The sequence below is a fragment of the Ostrinia nubilalis genome, chromosome 19 (assembly GCF_963855985.1).
Source record: "Ostrinia nubilalis chromosome 19, ilOstNubi1.1, whole genome shotgun sequence".
NCBI lineage: Eukaryota > Metazoa > Arthropoda > Insecta > Lepidoptera > Crambidae > Ostrinia > Ostrinia nubilalis.
The window spans coordinates 11,200,957-11,222,609 of record NC_087106.1 but is presented as its reverse complement, the minus strand read 5'-3'; the positions used below and the strand labels follow the sequence as shown (position 1 = coordinate 11,222,609).

General features: G+C 36.8%; 1 protein-coding gene across 1 annotated transcript; it reads right to left on the bottom strand.

The window, feature by feature from the left end:
* Positions 1–2,252: 2,252 nt before the first annotated feature.
* LOC135081195 (uncharacterized) lies at positions 2,253–19,646 on the bottom strand. The gene is made up of 4 exons (XM_063975940.1): positions 18,421–19,646; positions 13,362–13,482; positions 8,314–8,439; positions 2,253–2,688 (listed from the first exon to the last, which is right to left on the bottom strand). Exons 1-4 carry the CDS (start codon positions 19,518–19,520, stop codon positions 2,485–2,487), a joined length of 1,551 nt encoding a protein of 516 aa, XP_063832010.1. The 5' UTR covers positions 19,521–19,646; the 3' UTR covers positions 2,253–2,484.
* Between the last annotated feature and the right edge of the window lie 2,007 nt (positions 19,647–21,653).

The window sequence follows — 21,653 nt, the reverse complement described above, 5'->3', positions numbered from 1 at the left end:
GCTGATTTAATCCCATACAAAATCACGCTAAAGTTTCAACAACTCCATCCCATTTATAAGTACACCAAAATTCATTATAAATTCTGTAACGGCAAAACTAACTGTTCCGTTAAGTAAATATCGTCTATACAAACAAAACATATATTTTATGTTTATTTGGAGTATTTGTGGATTCGTTAGGAACTAACAAACTTCGTAGGTACGGCAAATAGGCAAACAGTTCGTACAATCGGGAGGAAAAACGTTTAATTCTTATGTTTTTTCCCTGATTGTACTGTCAGGTACATAAACAGTAGTTAATATAAATATATTTTGATTGTTTGTTTTAGGGCTGATTTTTCAATCGTCAGTTATCTTTTATTTGAAGAATAAACTTGTCATTTTGACATATTTCCCATACTGAAACTGTCATGTGCCAAACTTATTCTTCAGTTAAAAGTTATCCGACGATTGAAAAATCAGCCCTTAGTAATAGAAATATCTATTGAAAGTATGGAATAGAATAGAACGAATTTACACTGTAGCATTTTATTGAGGTCCTAGCTCCTAAAAAAAATATATTTCTGGAGTCAAAATATTTAACAAAACCATTCGATTTCTGGCTAGCTGACTGTATCGCAATTTAATTAATCTATTTTCTTATTATTACATAAAATGGTTGATCCCACTACTACTTAACTGTTTAAAGTGGGTTCCGAAATCTCAAGAAATTCTTTCTTTTCTAAATCCCTTCTAGAGATAGACTATTTGAATAAATAATTTACAGTTTTAATTTAATGTAATATTGTAGAATCAGACCTCCACGTCTCATTATTAGATTTATGATAAATTGATTCCCTTGAAGGTTAAATAGCATTGAAATCTAAGCACCTACTTAAATAGATAATTTAATAAGAAAAATCCAAATCTTTATCTGAAAGTTCTTTTATTCTTTTATCTATGAGAGATTTATTATAGTAATAAATCAACGCCGACTTTTTTATTACATAGATCAAAAAATCTAAGGTAAAGGTATTTTTTCTTCACAACGTAGTTTTAAATCACAGATAAAATCTAAAGTAATTGAATTATATTTAAAGCTAAAGATCAAATCAAAGCGGGCTTTCGAATTTTATTTCAAACTTCTTCAAAAGTCAAATCCAATCAAAATCCAATAAGCATTCGACTCATTTCTTATTTTGTTCGCTTGCTTTCGAAAATTATCCATCTAATTATCCATTAAAGCATCCAAATAAAAAAATCTAATAAAACAGACATTGAACTGTCTCTTGCTTGTACCTACGTACTTATCGTGCATATTCAAATTTAAAATATTCAAAGAAAAAAATTTATGTCAAAAAATGCTGCTATTTAAAAAAAACTTGCCCATTTTATTTCCGCGCCTTACAAACGTCAGTACGTCACGCTTATAACCGTTACGTCATATTATGAAACGCCACGCCACACTTACACACGCCACGCCACGAATGCCCGCTGTTTGTTACAAGCTTTACCCTTAAAGACTTCTATGATATGCTTTATCGTAAGTAGTAAGTAGAAGTGGATAACAAATAAGGGTGGATACTGGATACCAATCTAAACCTCTGATGGGTAAGCCAAGTTGAAATTTTTCATTTTCAACCTTAGGACAAGACTGATATAGTTCAAAATTTGGTGGTTACTATATTGGCATTTTGTGTAGAGTTAGACTACGAGGTGTTAAACATGTACATTTTTTTAAGCAGTATTTTGAGTTCGTATTCGGACTTGTTATTTTTTATCGGGTTTATTTGTATTAAAATCCAAATAATTTAATAAATAATCCCAAAGATGTAGGAGGACCCCTAAGTTACATAATAAGTATACCACATTAATTATTTATACAAGGCTTGGTTGGATATTAAGCTATTTGTATTGATTTAAATGTACATTTTAACACAAAGTAGAGACTGGAGATGAAATGGAATTATTGTAAAATTAGTCCTACAAAAAGAAATACATACAATAATAAAAAAAGATCCACATGATTTGCGTCATCCCTTCTATCCAGGTTATCCGACACTTTAAATACGACTTTAAAGAGACGAGTATAAGTTCTAACTTGTATCATAATTTCTAATTCTTCTCACTTTACACCTTTCCTCAAACTAAATTTAAGGAATATTGTGTTTAATATCAATTTAACCCTTAACAGCCTTATGCCCGTTTTCATCATCCCTAATTTTTAATATATATATATATATATATATATATTAAATATATAGAATCCATTATTGGCTGTAAGAACAAAAATACCTGTTTGTATTATTATTATAAAGAGCTGTGGTTTTCTGAATAAAGAAAAATAAAAATAAAATAAGTGACCCCTATGAAAACAAAAATCCTCTTGTGTTAATAATTATGGTAACAGAGTCACTTAAAAATTAGGGATTGATGGCGAAATGGGCATTAACCTTGCACTACCTTACATACAATACTCATTTAACCCTTTTACCAATTCCAGTTTCAGTCCCGGCAACCCCACATAACTTTGCACTGCGGTCTGTCTGGGTACTTCTTCTTTAGCGCACCGATGATTTTAAGGTACCGTTGCGTGTTAACCCTTTCAGCGCGGGTGTGGTGCGAGCCGGTTTTAGAGACCGCAGCGTGGCAGAGAAATGCCCCGTCGAGGACGACCATGCGGTACTCTTGGAGGCAGAGTTCCAGCATCTGTGGAAGGGTTAAATTTTAAAAAACACATTCATAACATAATTCATTGACATTTAGAAGTCGTTATAACTAGATCTGTAGGCCAGGAAATAAGTATGTATTGTATTAATTTATTAAAACATAGATAATGTTAACATAGAGCTAATAATATCATCATGATTATAAATGTGATAAACAATAGGGCCTGAAAAACTCTAAATAAGCCGAGTTTCCTTTTAAAATTTCTTTATTCGCACAAGAAACTATCTCAGCTATATAGGCAACAATGCAAATTGAAGTAATCTAATTGGTTTTGTATTTCTTTCTACATTCAAAATAATTTCGCTTTAACTATGAACGCCTTTGAAAGATATAATAAATCTAAAAAGGCGAATAAGTTTTACGCTGAATCGACCATAGATCTGCATTCGTGAACAAATCTAAGTTATTAGTTCCAGAAGTATGCAGCATTTGCAAGCATTGCGGAGTCTGGAGAACTATTAGGTAGTCTGTGGTCCGGGTACCGGTACAGTTGGACAGAGTTCTCAAATCAAGTTAGGTTGGAACTTGAACGGAATGTGACTGGAGTTTCGCACGTGCAACAACTTTTGGAGGTCAACGGAATATGAAATACAGAACTTCGGGAAAAGATTTGGACGTCGACTTAGAGCCAAAGCACACGATGCGTTGCGACGCCGCACTGTGGTCCCCTTAGATTAATAAAACCTAGATAGATAGTCAGTGCACGAAAGGTGAGGCAGTTTTTAGGAAGCCGGCACGGCTCACCCGTAAACGTCACATGAACTGTCAAAGTGAAAAATTGGTAAACACGTCCGACGAATTTTAATTAATTAAAACGGTTTGTGCTGTGAAAGGGTGTCTAAAATACATCAGAAAAACGAAAGAAAGTGACCAGTGTTACATTTCATAAGTAAGTACTACAATTCGACGCGTATTTTGCTTGAATTTGGCTTTCAAAAATTAAATACGGGAATGATACCAGTAACAAGAAAATTTATTTCCCAATTGTTCGCCGTACAAATACACTTCCTTTTTTATGAAATCGAGACTTTTAAGTCGATTTATCTTATTGTTATTAGGTAGGTAATTTGAATTCAATAAATAAGCAAGTACATGATGCGTTTTGTTTTTGTTAATTATAAAATAATTAAAAACGTATTAAAAATTTCCCTACTTTCGGGAAAATCGCCTTCACTGTCTACTACAGTTGCCGCGAATACTCGCTATTATTCGGTATTCGGCATTACTCGACATTTTATTTGATATTCGTCGAATACCGAATAATAGCTAGTATTATTCGGCATTCGGCGTCGTCTAAAATAAACTTTTAATGAACAAAAAAACTAATGAGTTAAAAATAATCATATTTTTATTATTTTCCGTAATAAAACAATACACAATATCAATTATTATTTGTAATATGTACCTGTGCCTATCATATTCATGAAATTAAATTAGTTAGGCTTTTTAATTCATATTTAAAATCCAACAGAGGCAGATTGTGGTGCAAAAAAACATTTTTTTCTGCACGTTCGGGAGCAAGTCGGTTTCGTTTTTCCTCGTAAATTAAACCTGCCTCGGAAAATAGTCTTTCTGAATAAACAGAGCTTGCTGGTGTGATTAAGTATCGTTTAGCAAGCTTACATAATATAGGAAATCTATTCTTATTGGTACTCAAAGTCCACCATTCATATGGGTTTATTTTTCTGTCAGCCTTTGCTAATGCGATGTAGTGGGCGATTTCTTCAGCAGTGGCATTCTTGGGGTGCTCTTCAGTAGGTTGCTCTATAGATGATTCTTCAAAACATGCCCAAAATTTACTACATATATGTAGGTAGGTATGATATGACATACATTGTATAACATGAAACAGATTTCTTTAACTTTATTGTTTTCTTTTCTCACAACCTTAGAAGAAATTAGAAATAATTTTAATGTTTTTATGTCGAATAGTAATGTCGAGTTATTCGACTATTCGCCAAAGTGAATGGCGATTAATCGGTATTCGACTATTCGCTATAACCACTATTCGCGGCAACTCTACTGTCTACACTCCCCAACGAAATTGACACTAATGACATAAGATTTTTGCCTCACTCTTGACGAAGCGTTTGTATGAAGACTATCCATCTAGGTTTTATTAATCTAAGGTGGTCCCATTTAAAATAATAATGGAGTTAGCCACAAATGTCGTTAAAATTGCTTGAAAAAAATCTATAATATGATAGGAAATCTTATTTGAAACAATATTTGTCATGTACAATTTTTCCAATAATTTGAGTGTAAAGTGTCGCTGCGTCGTCTTATAGTTCGGCCAATGGCAATGGCGATGGCGATCCTACTGATTTTTACTGATCGCCATCACGCACGCAGGCTGCACGTGTTGGATTTTCCGAACTTTTACATAGAAATATCTGTGGCGGGCACACGAACGGTGCGGCACCACGCTGCGCGATACGGCCAAATCTTTGGCCGTTGGGGCAGAAAAGTTCTCGAGTGGCGACCAAAGGCTAGAAGACGTAGCGTGGGCAGGTCTCTTACTAGGTGGACCGACGATCTGGTAAAGGTAGCAGGAAGAACCTGGATGCAGGCAGCGCAGGACCGTTCATTATGGAAAGCCTTGGGGGAGGCCTTTGTCCAGCAGTGGACGTCATTTGTATGAAACGAACGAAAGAACGAACGGCGCCGCAACGCATCGTGTGCTTTGGCACTTAGGGAACTTGGTACGGATGGCATCTTATGTGGTCGTAATAGGAGCTATTTTGCGACGAATTAGTAGTTTGGTGTGCTGTTGAATGTACGGTTAGTACGTGTCTGCTCTAGGGAATCGCGCTAAGTGTTTTCAGAGAACATTTGTCCGGTTTCTGGGACTTTTCTTTTCGATTATGCCGCGTTCGATAGGTCTCGTGGGGACGTTCAGGAAAGTTAGACTATAGTTAGTTATGCTCCATAAGTTGTATGTTATAGCACAGAATAATAATAAGTACTACGTACAGAAGTTTTACTTCGCGAAGGTATTTAAAAAAATGTATGCTCAATGTCATTAACAATATGGTGTAATTTAGCCCGTCTCAAGAGTCAAGCACCATTTTGTTGACAAACGTCAGTGATCGGCACTGCGCCGAAGCTATAGGGCTGACTTCGGTAAAATGATGCGACGTGAGGTGCCAAACTGCGGAAAATGGCGGAGGAAATACATGATTTAGCATGAATTATCATTAATAATATTATTAACTACTTATTTACCTCTCAGTGTCTTGAGGCAACTTAAAAAAGTACATTCTGTGTTTTTATTATTATTTAGGCAGTTAAATACTGCACAGTATTTAGTACACCATTTTCTTTATTTTCTTCCATCATACACAAGAATACGCGTGCGTGAGTCAATGTTCGCTCGTATGTGAGGCCTTGTCGAATAGTATCCTGTAGGTGGGCCATCGTGCGTGTTTTGTTTTCGATGTAAACTCGCGGAGATGAACAGGCCTGGTTATAGCTACACGTTTCAATATTTGGTTCAAACCACAACCTGCGGGCTTGAAAGTTAATAAATGAAAGAATATTATGACTTCATATTGTTTATTTTAAATATTTATTTAGATTTCTTTCAGATTCAATCAAAAAAAACACTTTTTTATTTTCTTAGTTTTCATCATTCGACTAATAATCGTTTTTGAAATAATAACTTGTAGTATAATATTTGACTCTAATGAAAGAAAACTATCAAACTCAGACTACAAATTAGATTTTACAGAATAAAAAATACATACAGCCGAACATAGAACCTCCACCTTTTTTCAAGTCAGTTAAAAATGGCACTTTTTTAAAGTACATTAAATACCTACCACTTTGTTAAGCTCAATGCACCCTCGTCCGTACATTCAATAAGACAAAACGCGAAACTTTATAGCGGTTCTGTTCGACGATAAAACGAATATATCTTGCAATCTTGTTTCAGTCGAAGTTTAAATGGCCTTAAGAGCCAACTTTAGCAATTTCTTGGAACCTGGACAGAACTGGGTTCAATAATTGATAAAAATTGCTTTAGAGTAGCAGGAAAGGCAGGCAATGTAGTCAAATAGACGCCATTTAAGGCTGGTTACTTTTTTAATCCAAAACATAATTAGCTTTTGGCCTGTATGTCACCCGATTTAAAGTGATGGTCAGGCCAAAATTGAAAACGAGCTGGTGAAGCCAACCGCCGTTATAGACACATTCAGTTATAGTTTCCTTCTCCAATCTAGATATTCCACTCGATGAGACGATGAGAGTACAATTAATATTCAATTTTGTATTGTACAGTCAGTGTCAAATAGAAGTGGTCAAAAAGTTGACAACAAAACCTTATTCCAACTGTACCAAAGACGTGTTGCGAACTTATTGGCTAATTTGGGTGTCACGAACTATTTGAACTGAACTTAGGAGCAATAACTACACATTCAAACAATTCAGCAGCTCAGTGTTTTTTTAACTACAATCTACAGACTCTAGGTCCTCACTTTTTTTAGTTTCAAAATTTTTGAAGGTTATTTTTACAGCTCAATGTATAACTTTATCTACATTAGCGATAATTCTCAATATTTTAGCAACGACTTTTAAAAGGCGTCTGTTCTGTTAAGTACTCTGCAGCAGCGAAGCAATATTATAAGTAACTCCTGCGGGCTGCGCCGTAATTGAATATGGATTACAGTAGCTTTAGTTTATTTTCCTTTGCAAACTTCCAGGAAATAACCTCTGCAGGCTTGGAATTTTTAATTAAAAAAAGGCGTCGAGTTATTAAATGTTAATCTCAGTTGATAGGAATTGGAAATGTTTTGATTTTACAGGCGGAAATTGAACAGGATGGGTCTAAGGGACAAAATACTCTATTTACTTGTCAATATCTTTTTACTTGTTGTCGACAAATTTTGGAGGAAATTTTCAGTAGAAAAAACCGACTTCCAAGCTTAACTGGCTAAGAAAACGCCTGTAGCTGTCTCGTTCTCTCTCTCTCTCTCTCATTTCTGTCTTTCCTCTTAAACACTTAGTACAATTTTTTTTTAATTCCCTGTTAACGCCGCTAAGTAAGTGGATAAATTACAAACAAGTAAGTAGCATTCCTCAAATCTCGAATTTGCAATCCGATGTTGACATCGTTGGTCTATTGTGTCGCTTCCATCCAGGACGAGTGGCCTAAAGTAGAATAAGCTCATAATATCCTAAATAATATCCTAATAATAACAGTCCTGACAACTAAGGCCCAGAATAGACGGTGAAACGTAACTGCAACGAAACTGCAACTTTCTGATGATTCTGATAAATGAAACTGAAACTGGTCACGTCATGTGTGGTCTCTCAACGGACGCTATGGCAGAAACTTAGATGCAACTCAAAAGTAACTAGCAGTTGCAGTTTCGTTGCAGTTGCGTTTCACCGTCTGTTCTGGGCCTAAGTCCTAATGATAAATAACAGACAATCGTGTGAAGGTCGCAAAACTAGCACCTGCCCGTATAGCAGCGTAGGATCGGTCATTGTGGAAATCCTTGTGGGGAGGACTTTGTCTAGCAATGGACGTCATTTGGCTAAAACAAACGAAATAACAGGCCTATACAGCTAGGCTGTGTCCTGGAGAAAGTTTACAAATGTCACCTGTGTCATTTTATCCTGCCGTCCCTCCCAGGACAGCATCTCGCTGTACCAGGGGTCCTTGTGGGTGCCGAAGTAGAGCGGCTCCCATCTGTGGTACGGGTACTCCCGGCGTGCAATCAGCATGGCCTATAAGAACACCTTCAATTAATAAACCTTAAAAAATCTTTCAACAAATAAAATTTTAAAATCATGTTACAACATAGTAATTGGTAATAGGGACCCATATTTCTGTTGCAAAATAGCTAAAAAACTCATTAAAACTCTTAAAACTCATTAAAACTCATTTATTTCTGTAAATAGGCTTAAAAAAAGCACTTTTACACGTCCCAATATTAACCCTACCACTGCTTCAGGACAATAAATGGGCCAGTGCTGAGAAGAAGCAGCGCAAGAAACTCAGTCACTATTGTCAGCCTCTTTTTCAAAGGTTTACATGCTTTAAAATGTACAAAGTTATAAATATTTATGCGAGCTAGGCAGTAACGTATCCCAAACATTTTTATCTTTTAAATAATCATCGACTTTATAGTAGCCTTTTTTCATTAATGTACTTTTAATATGTGCTTTGAATTTATGAATGGGTAGTTCTACAACAGTTTGTGGTAATTTATTAAAGAATTTAATACATTTTCCCATAAATGAATTACCAATCTTATGCAATCTGAAATTTGGAACGGCAAGTTTATTTTTGTTTCTTGTATTAAAGTTATGCAAATCGCTCTTTTTCGTGAATTGGTCTATATTTTTGCGGACATATAAAAGGTTTTCATAAATGAACTGTGAAGCTACTGTCAGTATGTTTATTTCCTTAAAATAATCTTTCAAGGAAAATCGGGGTCCAAGGTTATAAATGGCCCGCACTGCTCTCTTCTGCAGAATAAACACAGTTTCAATGTCCGCGGCTGAGCCCCACAACAATATGCCGTATGACATTATACTATGAAAATAGCTAAAATATACTAGCCTTGCCGTTTCAATGTCAGTTAATTGCCTTATCTTTCTCACTGCAAAAGCAGCCGAACTGAGCCTTTTTGACAAAGTTTCAATATGAGGACCCCATTGAGGTTTAGCATCTAAAGTGATTCCCAGGAATGTTGTGGAATTTATGCTATTTAATGGTTCATTCTTCACAATTAATTGCGTGGAAACCTGCCTCACATTAGGTAAGGTAAATTTAATGCACTTAGTTTTGTTTGCATTTAACAATAAGTTGTTAACAGTGAACCAATGTAGAACCTGTGAGAGTGTGTTATTAATATCGTCAACTTACTACTATCGCTTCTATTATAACGACAAACAGTGTCATAATGTCAACCTCAATGTATTGACGTTCTATCTGGTCTATGAAACCAGTTTGGCGTGTATTTTATCTTCTTTTATCCATACAATTCAGGGAATGTTTACAGTGTGAATATGCGCACAAATAACATCATAATTATTTTAAAGTAAAGAGAGCTATAAACATGAAGTATCACGCAAAACTATCCAAGATACCAAGCAGCGATCCAATCTTGCCTTTATAATAGGGCTTCTAGAACTAATTTTACAAGAAAGCAAGCGCATAAAGTTCGCCTCGTCTACATCCCCGCAATTAACGTTCTCCCAAGTTTTAATACAACATTCTGAGCTATGAAGTAAAGACAAAACTTTATAAAAGTTTGAAAACTTTAACATAAACAGCACTTGTCAATCCATAGATTCCATAGAGTCAGTACTTATTATAACCAAGTCCTTTGTTACATCTGTGTCTTTTCGGGGTAAACTCAAAAACTACGGAACGGATTTACATGCAATTTTCACCAGTAGAAACAGTGATTCATGAAGAAGGTTTAGGTTTCCTTAAAATTTATTTATTTTTTTATTTATTTAGGAAAACCAGGGTTTTACATTAAATCTAGTATTCAGAAGAGTGAGTCCACTACCTCTACTGTTTTATCAAAAGTAATCTTCAATATTTTGCACATTCCAAAAGGCATAATTGCAAGAACTCAACAACAAACGCAAGTAATCCCAGAAGAATCCCCAACATTTTCATATTCAAAACGTAGGTAATTGAAACGCCTACCTATTCACTGAGCCGCCGGAATAATTCCGGCGTGAATAAAACGGCGGCGTATTAAATTAGGCGGTAATTAGCATCACTCGGGTGGTACTTAATGCCTCAGATACGTAAATTGTCACGTCACTGTGAGTGTGATAAGCAGAAGAAAATATATCTTTTCCTTGGATTATTATGAGAGGGAAAATTGGAGTATGTATTCGTTAGATTTTAAGTGCCCTGAAGACAATATTAGTATGTAAGGCATACACAGTCTTGTTGCAAATCAGCACCTTATTATAACTGCTTAAGATGCCCCAATGCTGAACTTGATGTGATGTCGCCCAAATTACGTAATTCCAGGACGTAGCAGTGCGATCAAAATCAAATGACACGTTAATAACTCTTACATGATCTATGCTAATATCATAAATGCTAAAATAACTCTCTCTGTCTGTATGTTACCTTTTCACGCTGAAACCCCAGTCGATTTTGATATAGAGATAGTTTCAGACCCAGGGGAAAACAGGATAATATTATTCTAGGTTTTTGAAAGGACGACACGATAGTCTTTCTGTGACAGATTGAAACTAAAGTAAGTGAAGCCACCAATTCGACCAATTTTTTATCCGAGAATAACTCCTGGTATAACTGGCACATTAACAGTTTCAGTATGGGAAATATGTCAAAATGTCGAATACCTAACTGACGATTTATTCTGAGATTAATATTTACTCTTGTTTGGTCGAATCCACCCTTAGTAAGCCATATTATTCCCTAAAAAGTCTATACGTTTGTGGGTAACAGATACCTATTTACACGTATAGAATCATGTAGCTACACATTAAGAACAATCCTATGTTAACGCCCCAGCGATCTCGGAGCTGGTGAACACCGGAGATTGATATTCTATTGTGCCTGTACGAACATGATAACACAATTAATAATAATACATCATCTATTGTTGTATTAGTTATCACTAACGACCCGCCCCGGCTTTGCGTAGGTATATTGATACAAACGCTGTAACCGTGGAAAGAATATTAATATTTGTAGGAATAGTCACAGTTATTATGTTTATTGCTTTGTGCCGGTAATAAAAAGATTAATTAAATTAATATTTATTGCAAAATAACACTTAACACTAGTAGGTAAATAAGATACTAGTTTTTAGCTTGAAGTAAACCCAGTAGTTTATTTTTGAAATCCAATAGAAAGGTCTCCCCAACTCACTCACTGTATGCAAAAGAAATGCGTAGATTATCGCCCGATTTCCATATTCGATCTTCAATCCAAAGATTTTAGCAATCTTCAAATCTTAATCTAAAAAACCAAGCTGTAGATTGGTCTCCTATCTGCTTTCCAATAATGTATCTCAAGAGCCGCAATCCTTTGATCTGCCCGGATAACCCAGCATATATCGTTTACGAATAGGTACTTTTCTTACAGTCCGCAGTTTAAGTCGTTTAAATTTCAGCCTAGAAAGACTTTATTATAGTGCGCGTGTCCCACTTTCAAATAGAGGGATTAAAACTATCCCACGTTTTCCCTATACGTATACTAATTTATTATAGATATTTCTATACAAAATACAGGGTCTGCATAACGCAGCACGTTTCCCGCACAATCTCACACGCGTGACGGGCTACACTTTCGATCACAAGTCGCGACCCTGCGAGTGTAATTACGGGTTTGTTAATCCAAAACGTGACACAGTGGCGAGCTAGTTTACACTTTATTTCTGGGCTTCTAGAGTAGTTTTTGGGTAATCGTTGAGCTGGGACAGTGCTGGTTGTGTCACTATATACTCTGTCACGCCGGTTGTCACGGTCACGTACAATATAAAGTACTAGCTTTCCGCCCGCGGCTTCGCCCGCGTGAAATTTTGTCTGAAAAACTTTATCGCGCGTCCCTGTTTCAAAAACCGGGATAAAAACTATCCTATGTCCTTTCCCGGGACTCAAACTATCTCTATGCCAAATTTCATCAAAATCGGTTCAGTGGTTTAGGCGTGAAAGAGAGACAGACAGACAGAGTTACTTTCGCATTTATAATATTAAGCATAGATAGCACACCATATATTTACCCGCTCTCCTATTGTAGCGCAAAGTGCATGAATAAACTCGTAAGGAAAGGAAGCATGCTCCCAGTTTCTGAATTGAGATTTTCAACTTGAGCACGCTCATCTTCTACTTAAGTATGAACTTTTCATAATAAGTCCATAGACAATAAGTGCTTACCAAGTGTAAAATCCATATTCACAAACAATATTTGCTTAAGGGAAGCAGCAACGCTATGCGAAGTCGAACACACAGCGTTGAATAGAGCTCTGTGATTGGTTCGTATTCACTCAAGTTATTGTCTATGAATAGGTTTTTGGGACACTGTGCGTCCACGTGTACTGTGAGACCTCATAGTAATTTTTGTGAACGTGTGAAGATTTAATGAAATAAAATCATTTATTAGAAAATTTCTCATCACATAGTTAACCAATATCTTTTTTCAATAAGCTTACAAGTTTCTGTAGTGGTTTACTAAAAACAGTACGAGCAAAATTTCCAACAGAACTAGCTCTACCTACACCAATAGGTAAAGTTTTAGAAAGCTTTAGGTAGCTATTATCTTATAAAATACTAGCGGCCCGCCCCGGCTTCGGTTGCAATGGAATTTCCCGGCTTTTCTCTTCTATAATATGCATGTTTTATACCTATAAACCTTCCTGAATCACTCTATCTATTAAAAAACCGCATCGAAATCCGTTGCGTAGTTCTAAAGATCTAAGCATAGTAGGTACATAGGGACAGAGCGAAGCGACTTTGTTTTTTAATATTGCGGGCTTCAAGCCATAAGGGCGTATAAGCAATACTAGGGGTTCGTTTCAGCCAAATGACGTCCACTGCTGGACAAAGGCCTCCTCCAAGGTTTTCCACAATGCACGGTGCTGCGCTGCCCGCATCCAGGGTACTAGGGGTATTGCTTTGATATTATGATAGTGATGTGAAAATCATACCTCTACGATGTTCTGCGAGGGTCTGGTCAGCCACGTCTGCAGACCAGGGAACCGCTGGCAGTGCGGACAGAACTTCTGGTGGAAATACGCTGCTCGGTTCGAGGCAACCATCTTCACTAACCTGTTGAAAGTGGTCAATTTTTAGTTCGTTCGTTGGTTCGTTTCAGCCGAATGACGTCCACTGCTGGACAAAGGCCTTCTCCAAGGTTTTCCACAATGAACGTCCTGCGCTGCCCGCATCCAGGCTCTTCCCGCAACCTTCACCAGAACGTCGGTCCACCTAGTTGGAGGCCTGCCCACGCTACGTCTTCCAGCCCGTGGTCGCCACTCGAAAACTTTTCTGCCCCAACGGCCATCATCGTGATCGCAATTTTTAGTATCAGATAAATAATAATTATTGGTCGGACGGCACATCAAGGTAAAGTAAGGTTGACTTTGTAATGATATGTATGTATAGCCTGATGTACTACGTCGTCTGTACATTAAGCCTAGGCGCAGACCACCGATTTTTTATCGACCGATCGTTTAGTCGGGCAGTTAATCAGTATGGACATGTATAGAATAATGTGCGCACATTACACCGATTGATTTTTCATACAAATTAGAATCGGGCCCAACTATCGGCCAACTAAAAATCGGTGGTCTGCACATAGGCTAAAGCTTAGTTCAAATTTTTCACGTCACTAGCCTAAAACATAGAGGTAGCTCAGAGGTCAAGCTATCTCGCATAGCAGTTTGATTCAATAATTCTGGGACACCTTTATCGTTTAATCTACAGCGCATCAATAAATGTATATTTCATTGTAAGACGCCACAATGACCACCTTGATGTGCTGTCCCCTGTTCAAGAGAACAGAATAAAGTACCTACTTCGTTCTTGAAATTGTCCACGCTTAAGATGCAGATATTGAATTCTTCAAAACAGTTGCTTACAAAATTAACTTGAAAAAACTCCCGGTTTTATTAAAAAAAAACCGGGGATTTCGAAGGCTTTATTCGACAATAGCGATTCTAATCATGGCGGCTTGGCAGCCTATGCCTTCGATATTTCATCAGTCCTCAAAGCTTTGATTCCTTTAACGCGAACCGAGTCTGACTTTTTTAATAATGGATATTCGCATCCCCACAGATTTAATCAAAACAGTTTTTCGTGAAAAGTAAAAATCATTTTGACATTTACGCCGTCAACAATCCTCTGGCATATAGGGAATTCGTTCTAACTTCGGAATTTCTTTACAAGTAACTAAAATATAGACAGAAACGTATCACGAAAGTTCGTGATTTTCGAAGACATTTTTCATCTTAGCGATAGGTTCTTTACACTTGGATAGTTAATTCAAGTTCGCGTATCACGCTTCAAAATCAGCTTTGCTTTTATGTGGGTTAATAAAGTCCACAAGATAAATAAAAAAAGGCGTATCTATTCATCACCCAGGTGAATAGGGCCTCCGCTTACGTCGATTCATTTCACCTGGATGATAATAATATGGTTGATTCCAAGGTGATAATGAGGGCACAAAAATTCCAATTTTATATCCCAGGTGAATATAGTGGATGGAATAACAACACTGTATAAATGGAATCGAAGACTACTTGCCTCAAATCAAATAATCAAGCAATCATATAATACATATTTATTTACCTTGATGACGTCATAATCGTTCTACAAAGTTTAATGCAATAACATGAACTTGAACATATCAACGCCAAGCTGTTTTGAAACTAAAGGTGTTCTCACACTTAATACATTTAGAGATGTAGTTCATGTAGTGATTTTGAAACAATAAATGTTAATATGATAAATCATTACCCATTTAATGCAAATAAATGTGGTTTTCAATATGAAACAATTTAAAAACGTTTTAGACACGTCTAGCATACATTGGCGTATCTAGGGTTCTTTTTCAGAGGGGGCCTGGCCCCTGACCTGACATGTTAAGTCATGAAGCATCTTGTTTAGTTGCATAGGCGCGCTGTATTGACGTCATTACGCATAATCGCAACATCACAAACACTAATCCTCACTATCGCATCTATAGAAGCTATTCTGCGCTGAATGCGGTATCAATCGATGGCGTTCGCAACGTTACTACTCATCGGATTAACGAGTTGCTTATTGCGTCCAATTATCCAGAATTTCAGACGCTTTGGGTGATAAATTGCAAAATTTGCAAATCAATCACGCGTTCGGCATATAGTTTACGTTGGAGTCGAAATTCGCTTGTTATAAGCTTATAAGTTACAACGTAGATTTAACTGATATTCGAAGAAAATTGTGCGTGTACAGGATCATATAATTTCGTTTCTGAGGCCTGTTGTTCAATTAATTTACTGAGGCTACTACTACTGTTTTACCAAAAAAACTCTATATTATTTTATTTCTTTGAAATCCAAATCTTTCAGTCTGAATGTCAAGCTACACACTGTGCTATCAGACTTTTAATATGTATAAATTTACAATAATCTGTCGTCTGTGTACTTAAAAACAATCTTACTCAATAGGTGTAGATCATAAAACAACTAAGGTATAATAGATTCTCGTCAAAGAGCGATTATCCAAACCGATTTGTGTTTAAGGGACTAAAATCAAACTTAATCGCGCGCTTAAACTGATGGAGATTCATTAGAACTGCACTTAAACTCTATTACTTTAGTGTGAAGTCGCCTTTCGCTATGCATTTGCCTATTCGCTGGCACATTCCCGCGTGGCTTAGTCCTGATGGGGGAGAAATCGGCCAAGTTAGATAGGTTTGGGGCGATCGCAGCATAAACTCTGACTGTAAACGTTATTTTATGACGACAGCGGCAGTAACGTGGGGACTTTACGCCGGCTATACGCTTCGAGAACACGCCTGGGGCTAGACCTCATAGAATATGTAGGAGAATAATTGTGATTCTTCGATGGTTGAGAAGAGATAATAATCTATATGAACGAAGGTGGTTTAAAACATGATGCAGATTTCTAATTAGGATAACAATGGTCGCCAACTTAATGAAAATAAAAATAAAAGTGTATCTATGAAATTACTTTTTGATTTAGGTAGAGCCACAATTTGTTAGAGTCAAATTTATGGAAAAAAGAACCGATTACACTTATTTACATGCTTGAGGAATGATACAATGATTTTCATAAATTCAATCACACAGTAGGGTACCGTCAAAATGACAAAAATCAAACGTAGTCTCTCTCCTAGACTTTTCCATTAAAGGGAAGTTTCTTGCAGTCTAAGACGGAACGACAGTGAAAGTTGTAAAATCAGTCGTTTTTCGGTTTCCCTATGCTCCCTCAATGCCTGATGGACGATGTTTGAGTTTAACTGCTGGGCCAAGTTTTATTTGATTGTAGAAATACGATCCAATAAACGAAAGAGGCATTATAATTATTATGACGACGAACTTCAGAGTTACGACTTTCTCGGTTTGAAGTCTTCAAAATATTTAAAGAAATCGCGAAAACAGCAACTTTAGTTGCAAGTTTTGGGTACTAACAATAACTTTTGAATGGAAGTTCGCAGTCTTTTAAAACAACTAACTACTTTTCGTCATGAAGTAGGCATAAATTGAAACTAATGTTTTTTTATGCATAACAAGGCAGGTATTTGACCAAGAGTAAGGGCATGCTCAGTGCATACACTACGTTGTTTTTTCGCGCCACCTTTTTTCCAGGATAAGATTTATTTGTTCGCCCATAAATGAATTCATTTTCCAACAGAAAAGTCCGTGGAAATAGCTCTCATTTTTCTGGATGCTCCAATGACTAGTTCATCCTTCAGGCGATGACAGGAACCGATTTGCCTTCTGATAACCCTTCGGGTCAACATCCCAGCGTCTGAGATAAAGAATGAGTCACCCGGTGACCCTTTCAATGACATAGATATCTAGAGAAAATATCTGAGGAAAATATAAAAGCACTTTTATGAAAGTGTCGTGTTGAAGAAGACAACAGCCCTAGCACTAACAATATTGAAAATGAAGTCTTTTTTCTGAAACGGCACTTTACTCGATCCGAATTTAAGAACTAAGTTCATGTTTTTGGATTAAATATTGAATTTCACGTTATGAATCAATGAAGCCTAAAATAAATCAATACTTAACTTTTTGTTTATTGTTGTATTAATGTTTGATGTATCGTTATATGATTACATGAACTTCTACATACTTTCTCTTTTGTGAAAATTGATGTTGTAGCCAACCATTACTATGCAAATGACTACTCAAGTGCAACATCTTTGAGCACTTGCATGTTACTTTATTTACTTTTAGACGTATTTTAAACCTTTATTGAATTAAGTAGTCTGAATTGAGATGCAATGTTAGAAAGTTGTAGATCTTTAGGAAATAAACTTAAACCATATCGCACCGCTTAAAAGTTTAGTTGATCTTTTTAGAAATATGCACGCCATTGATATTTATTACGATACATTCCTTCCTTTCCAGTCACGTCTGTAAAATGAACAGATAGAGTCTTATAAAGACTATTTTATGAAGAAAATGGGAGGACTTGCGCTGTAGAGACGTCCCTATGTGCCCACTTAGGATATTGAGGACGTCTAGCTGAGCGAGCTTTGAAAAATGACGTTTTCCGAGAATAGAGCTCAATGTATCTCTATTTTAATGCATTATCAATGCATAACTGATGGCTTGATTGATATTAAAAATTCCGAAGCTCAACCTCTAAAAAATCATTCTTTTTTACGGCTATCCTACTAAAATCTATAAGGGAATCGCATTAAGAGAACTGATGAATAATACAATTGGTGGTTTCAATTACTAATTGTGTCCAGATTTACCATGATGTGATAATATCAGCATCTAATGAACTACGTTCAACAAACAAATCTACAATCTATGTACTTCAAAAAATCTATCGAAATCCTAGTGAATTTACATTCATCTTAAAATCGATAGGCAATAAAGCTTTGCTTAACAAACTCCTAATCAGCGTAACTCAGTCTTGTGTTTGCTCTAGCTACAACGTAGCACATTTAAATTCCAATGTACACAGCGCGAGTAATTCGCTCATTCATCCGCAAACACGAGCGCTCATTTATCAACTTACGTGTCTTTGTCGCGAGGGATCTCTTCCCCTCTCTCCACCTCGAACAGCGGCACTACAAAGACAGCCTTAGCGAATATACAGCCCTCGTCGCGTTTCTTATCGCCCATAAGTTTCCTCACCATTGTCAGAAATTTCGGAGCTAAGCCGTCACTCGGCACCATTTCTATATCTGACACTATAAAGTAGTTCGTCCTCGACGCATTCCTAGCTACGTTCCTTCCGACGTTTATTGGGTATATCATGTTATACTCTCTTCTATACGTCGCAATATCAAACGTCTCCAACCCCGAACAATCGTCGAATCTCAAATTAGGCGCCAAAGTTCGCTTCTTCGGCATACGCACCATCATTCTCTGGATCTTGTTCTTTCTCACCCACTGTATGTATTCCGCTCTTGTCTTATTATTCAAATTCCTAAATTTATCCAATTTAGCTCTCAATATCTCCTCTATCGTGATATTCGACGTCGTTGTCGCGACAGTTGTAGTAGTCACCATTTCTTCTTTGGTCCTTATTTTCGGCGGATGTTTTCTAGGGTAAAATAAATGGAGGGATACTTTTGCCATTCCAGAATAGCAGTGACAAAGTTGGGTCATTATTTGAATGGTTAAATCCAAATCGTAACCCGGGACGAACACGGACAGACTTATGGGTCCGTCCCAGTACCTTGCGATTTCTATAATGTGATAGATGAATTCGGGGGTCGATTGTGTGGCGTACGTTACTGCTTCAAACTTGCTGACATTCGAAAAGGCTTTTCCTTTGATGGCGTTGTAAATGACACTGTATGGGCTTAAGTGTCCCGCTTCGGGCGTTGGATGTACGCGAAAGGTTCCCCATTTGAGTGTCTCTGGCAGGCCGTATCGGAATTCACAGTAGGAGGTATTCTCAAGCGGCTGTATGTCCTTAAGGAAGGACCCCGGCCTGTAGTCAAAATCACCGATCCTCGGTCTCATGTGTGGTTGCTCGTGGTGCCGGTAGGAGTACAGCTGCAGTACAATCGTGATCGTGAGGATAAACGATGCCAGGAGCAGCATCGTCGAGTGCCTCCTCGTCAGCCTGAACGAATAAGCTCCGAATATTCGCAGACATCTCGTCATTTTTAACAGACATTGTCCTTTTAGTTGATGTTACATATATTTTCCATTATGTTTTTCACTGTTTATTGAACCTTTTTGCGTCATTTGACTTCCATTCATTGCGACATTGATAAAATTATGGATTCCCTTGAACTTTTAAAAATTTTAAAAAGACTCATAAAAATGTACTAAAAAACAAAATCCTAGACCGTTAAGCCGACCTGAATAATATCGCAAATAATAAGCCTTCCTTATGTCTTGCTGGCCTTCACCCTCAAGTTAAACGATTTAAAATCAATAGTTAGACAACGAACTGGTGTATAAGTGTCTCCTATTACGAAACTATTTCCCTACTGTGCTGCTAGAGACCGGCAATGCAGGTGAAAAATCGGCCTTGGAGGCAGAAAGCCAAAAGAATATAATAATTCTAGAATAGTTACATTACTATGAGAAATTTAGATTAGGTTTAATTACCAATAGGTATAATGAGGTATTAAGAAAGTCTAATCAGTATTGTTTACTTAATGGCTTAATGGTAATAAAATTGTTATCACAGACTTGAATCCCACACTTTACCTAACCAAAAACCTACTTTATGTTGCTATGGAAATTTGCCGCATACGTGCTCTTTTGGTCATAATATTATCTAACAATGCATACGATATGATCAGAGGAAAACACGCTCTAACAATAGATTTGAATCAAAACAATAATGCTTTAAATATCATCAAAATATCCTTGTTTATCAATGCAGCACAGAACGTTCTGATTTTCGTCATTTCCCGGATTGGTATACACTAAAATAAACACTTTTTATATTATTCACGTCACTGGCAATAAGTTAAATAATATCACAGTAATAATTTCCACAAAACACTTGAATTATTTACATACAAATAATTTATATTTCAATCGCCTGATATTTCATTTTGACAGACGCTGCGCGCGCCGCCTTGCGAGAGTTTTTCGCACCAAAAAATCAATATTCCCGCCAAGAAGTTTGAGCGCGTTCTCGTTTACGAAGTTTGTTTCGGTTTTTAGTCTATGGAGGTAATGGAGAACAAACGTTCATGATCCTTGTTTTCTCAACAGAGTGGTGGTGAAGACTGGTTTCAAAATGAAGTAATACTTATTTTTACAGCTTATTCTTGTGAATAAGTTAAAACTAATAACAACCTATTATTAATAACTTATTACTAGGAATCGAAGTAAAGACCCTCGAATTGAATGTCCGAGAACTATCGCCGATAGGTTAATGTCGCACTCTTTCATCAGTTGGTACCTAACTAAGTGGAATAATTATATCTAAATATATGGTTCTTATCATCATCATCATCATCTCAGCCATAGGACGTCCACTGCCGAACATAGGCCTCCCCCAATGCTTTCCATGCTGCCCGGTTGGTAGCGGCCTGCGTCCAGCGCCTTCCTGCAACCTTTATGATGTCGTCTGTCCACCTTGTGGGTGGACGTCCCACGCTGCGTTTTCCGGTATGGTTCTTATTGAAAATGGAAATGATAGGGTATAAATAAATCAGTAAAAGTAAAAAGGCTCTGAAGATGATCTTGGAAAATGTCGAGAGGGATAGTCTTTAACAATGTAACATAATGAAACTTGCTGAGCTGAAAGAATTTGTAAGCTATATTCTGCAGTATTTTTTAAAAGTGGACTAATAATGATGAATTTTCATCCCTTTTTCTTATTTAGGTTAGCAGAAAATCATCATAAAACCTTTCATCTCAAAGCTTGGCTCTGATTTAAAAAATCTTTAATTAACTCATTTCCAAGTCGAGGTGTCAACGAAAAATATCGCAAGGCAACTTTTGTTTTTCACGAGCGAAGTGATCTATCACGTATACCCAAATACAACCTGTGTTAAATCTCCTTCAAGTCTACATTTATTCTACTAACGGAGTTATTATCTTTTACTAGACTCTTCAAGGGTCAACAAGATCGCATAGTTCAGAAGTTTTGAAGGAGGATAGTTTGGAGATATAGAAATAAGCTATATCGTAACTGAGTGGATTAACTGAGAGGTTCGAGACCATATTGATGACAAGGATGCGTGGTCAGTTCAGTCTGCACATATTTGATGTACTTAAGTTTGGCTATTCTTACCGTTAGATAATTGCTGGCAATAAGTGGTGACTGAG

Bases quoted from the DNA above. Each gene is read 5' to 3' on its own strand.
- LOC135081195 (XM_063975940.1), bottom strand. From the start codon at position 19,520: ATGACGAGATGTCTGCGAATATTCGGAGCTTATTCGTTCAGGCTGACG. The intron at 13,483-18,420 runs GTAAGTTGATAA...CACTTTCAACAG, and splicing joins ATCCCTCGCGACAAAGACAC to GTTAGTGAAGATGGTTGCCT. The intron at 2,689-8,313 runs GTGACATTTGTA...ACCCTTCCACAG, and splicing joins GGCAGGATAAAATGACACAG to ATGCTGGAACTCTGCCTCCA.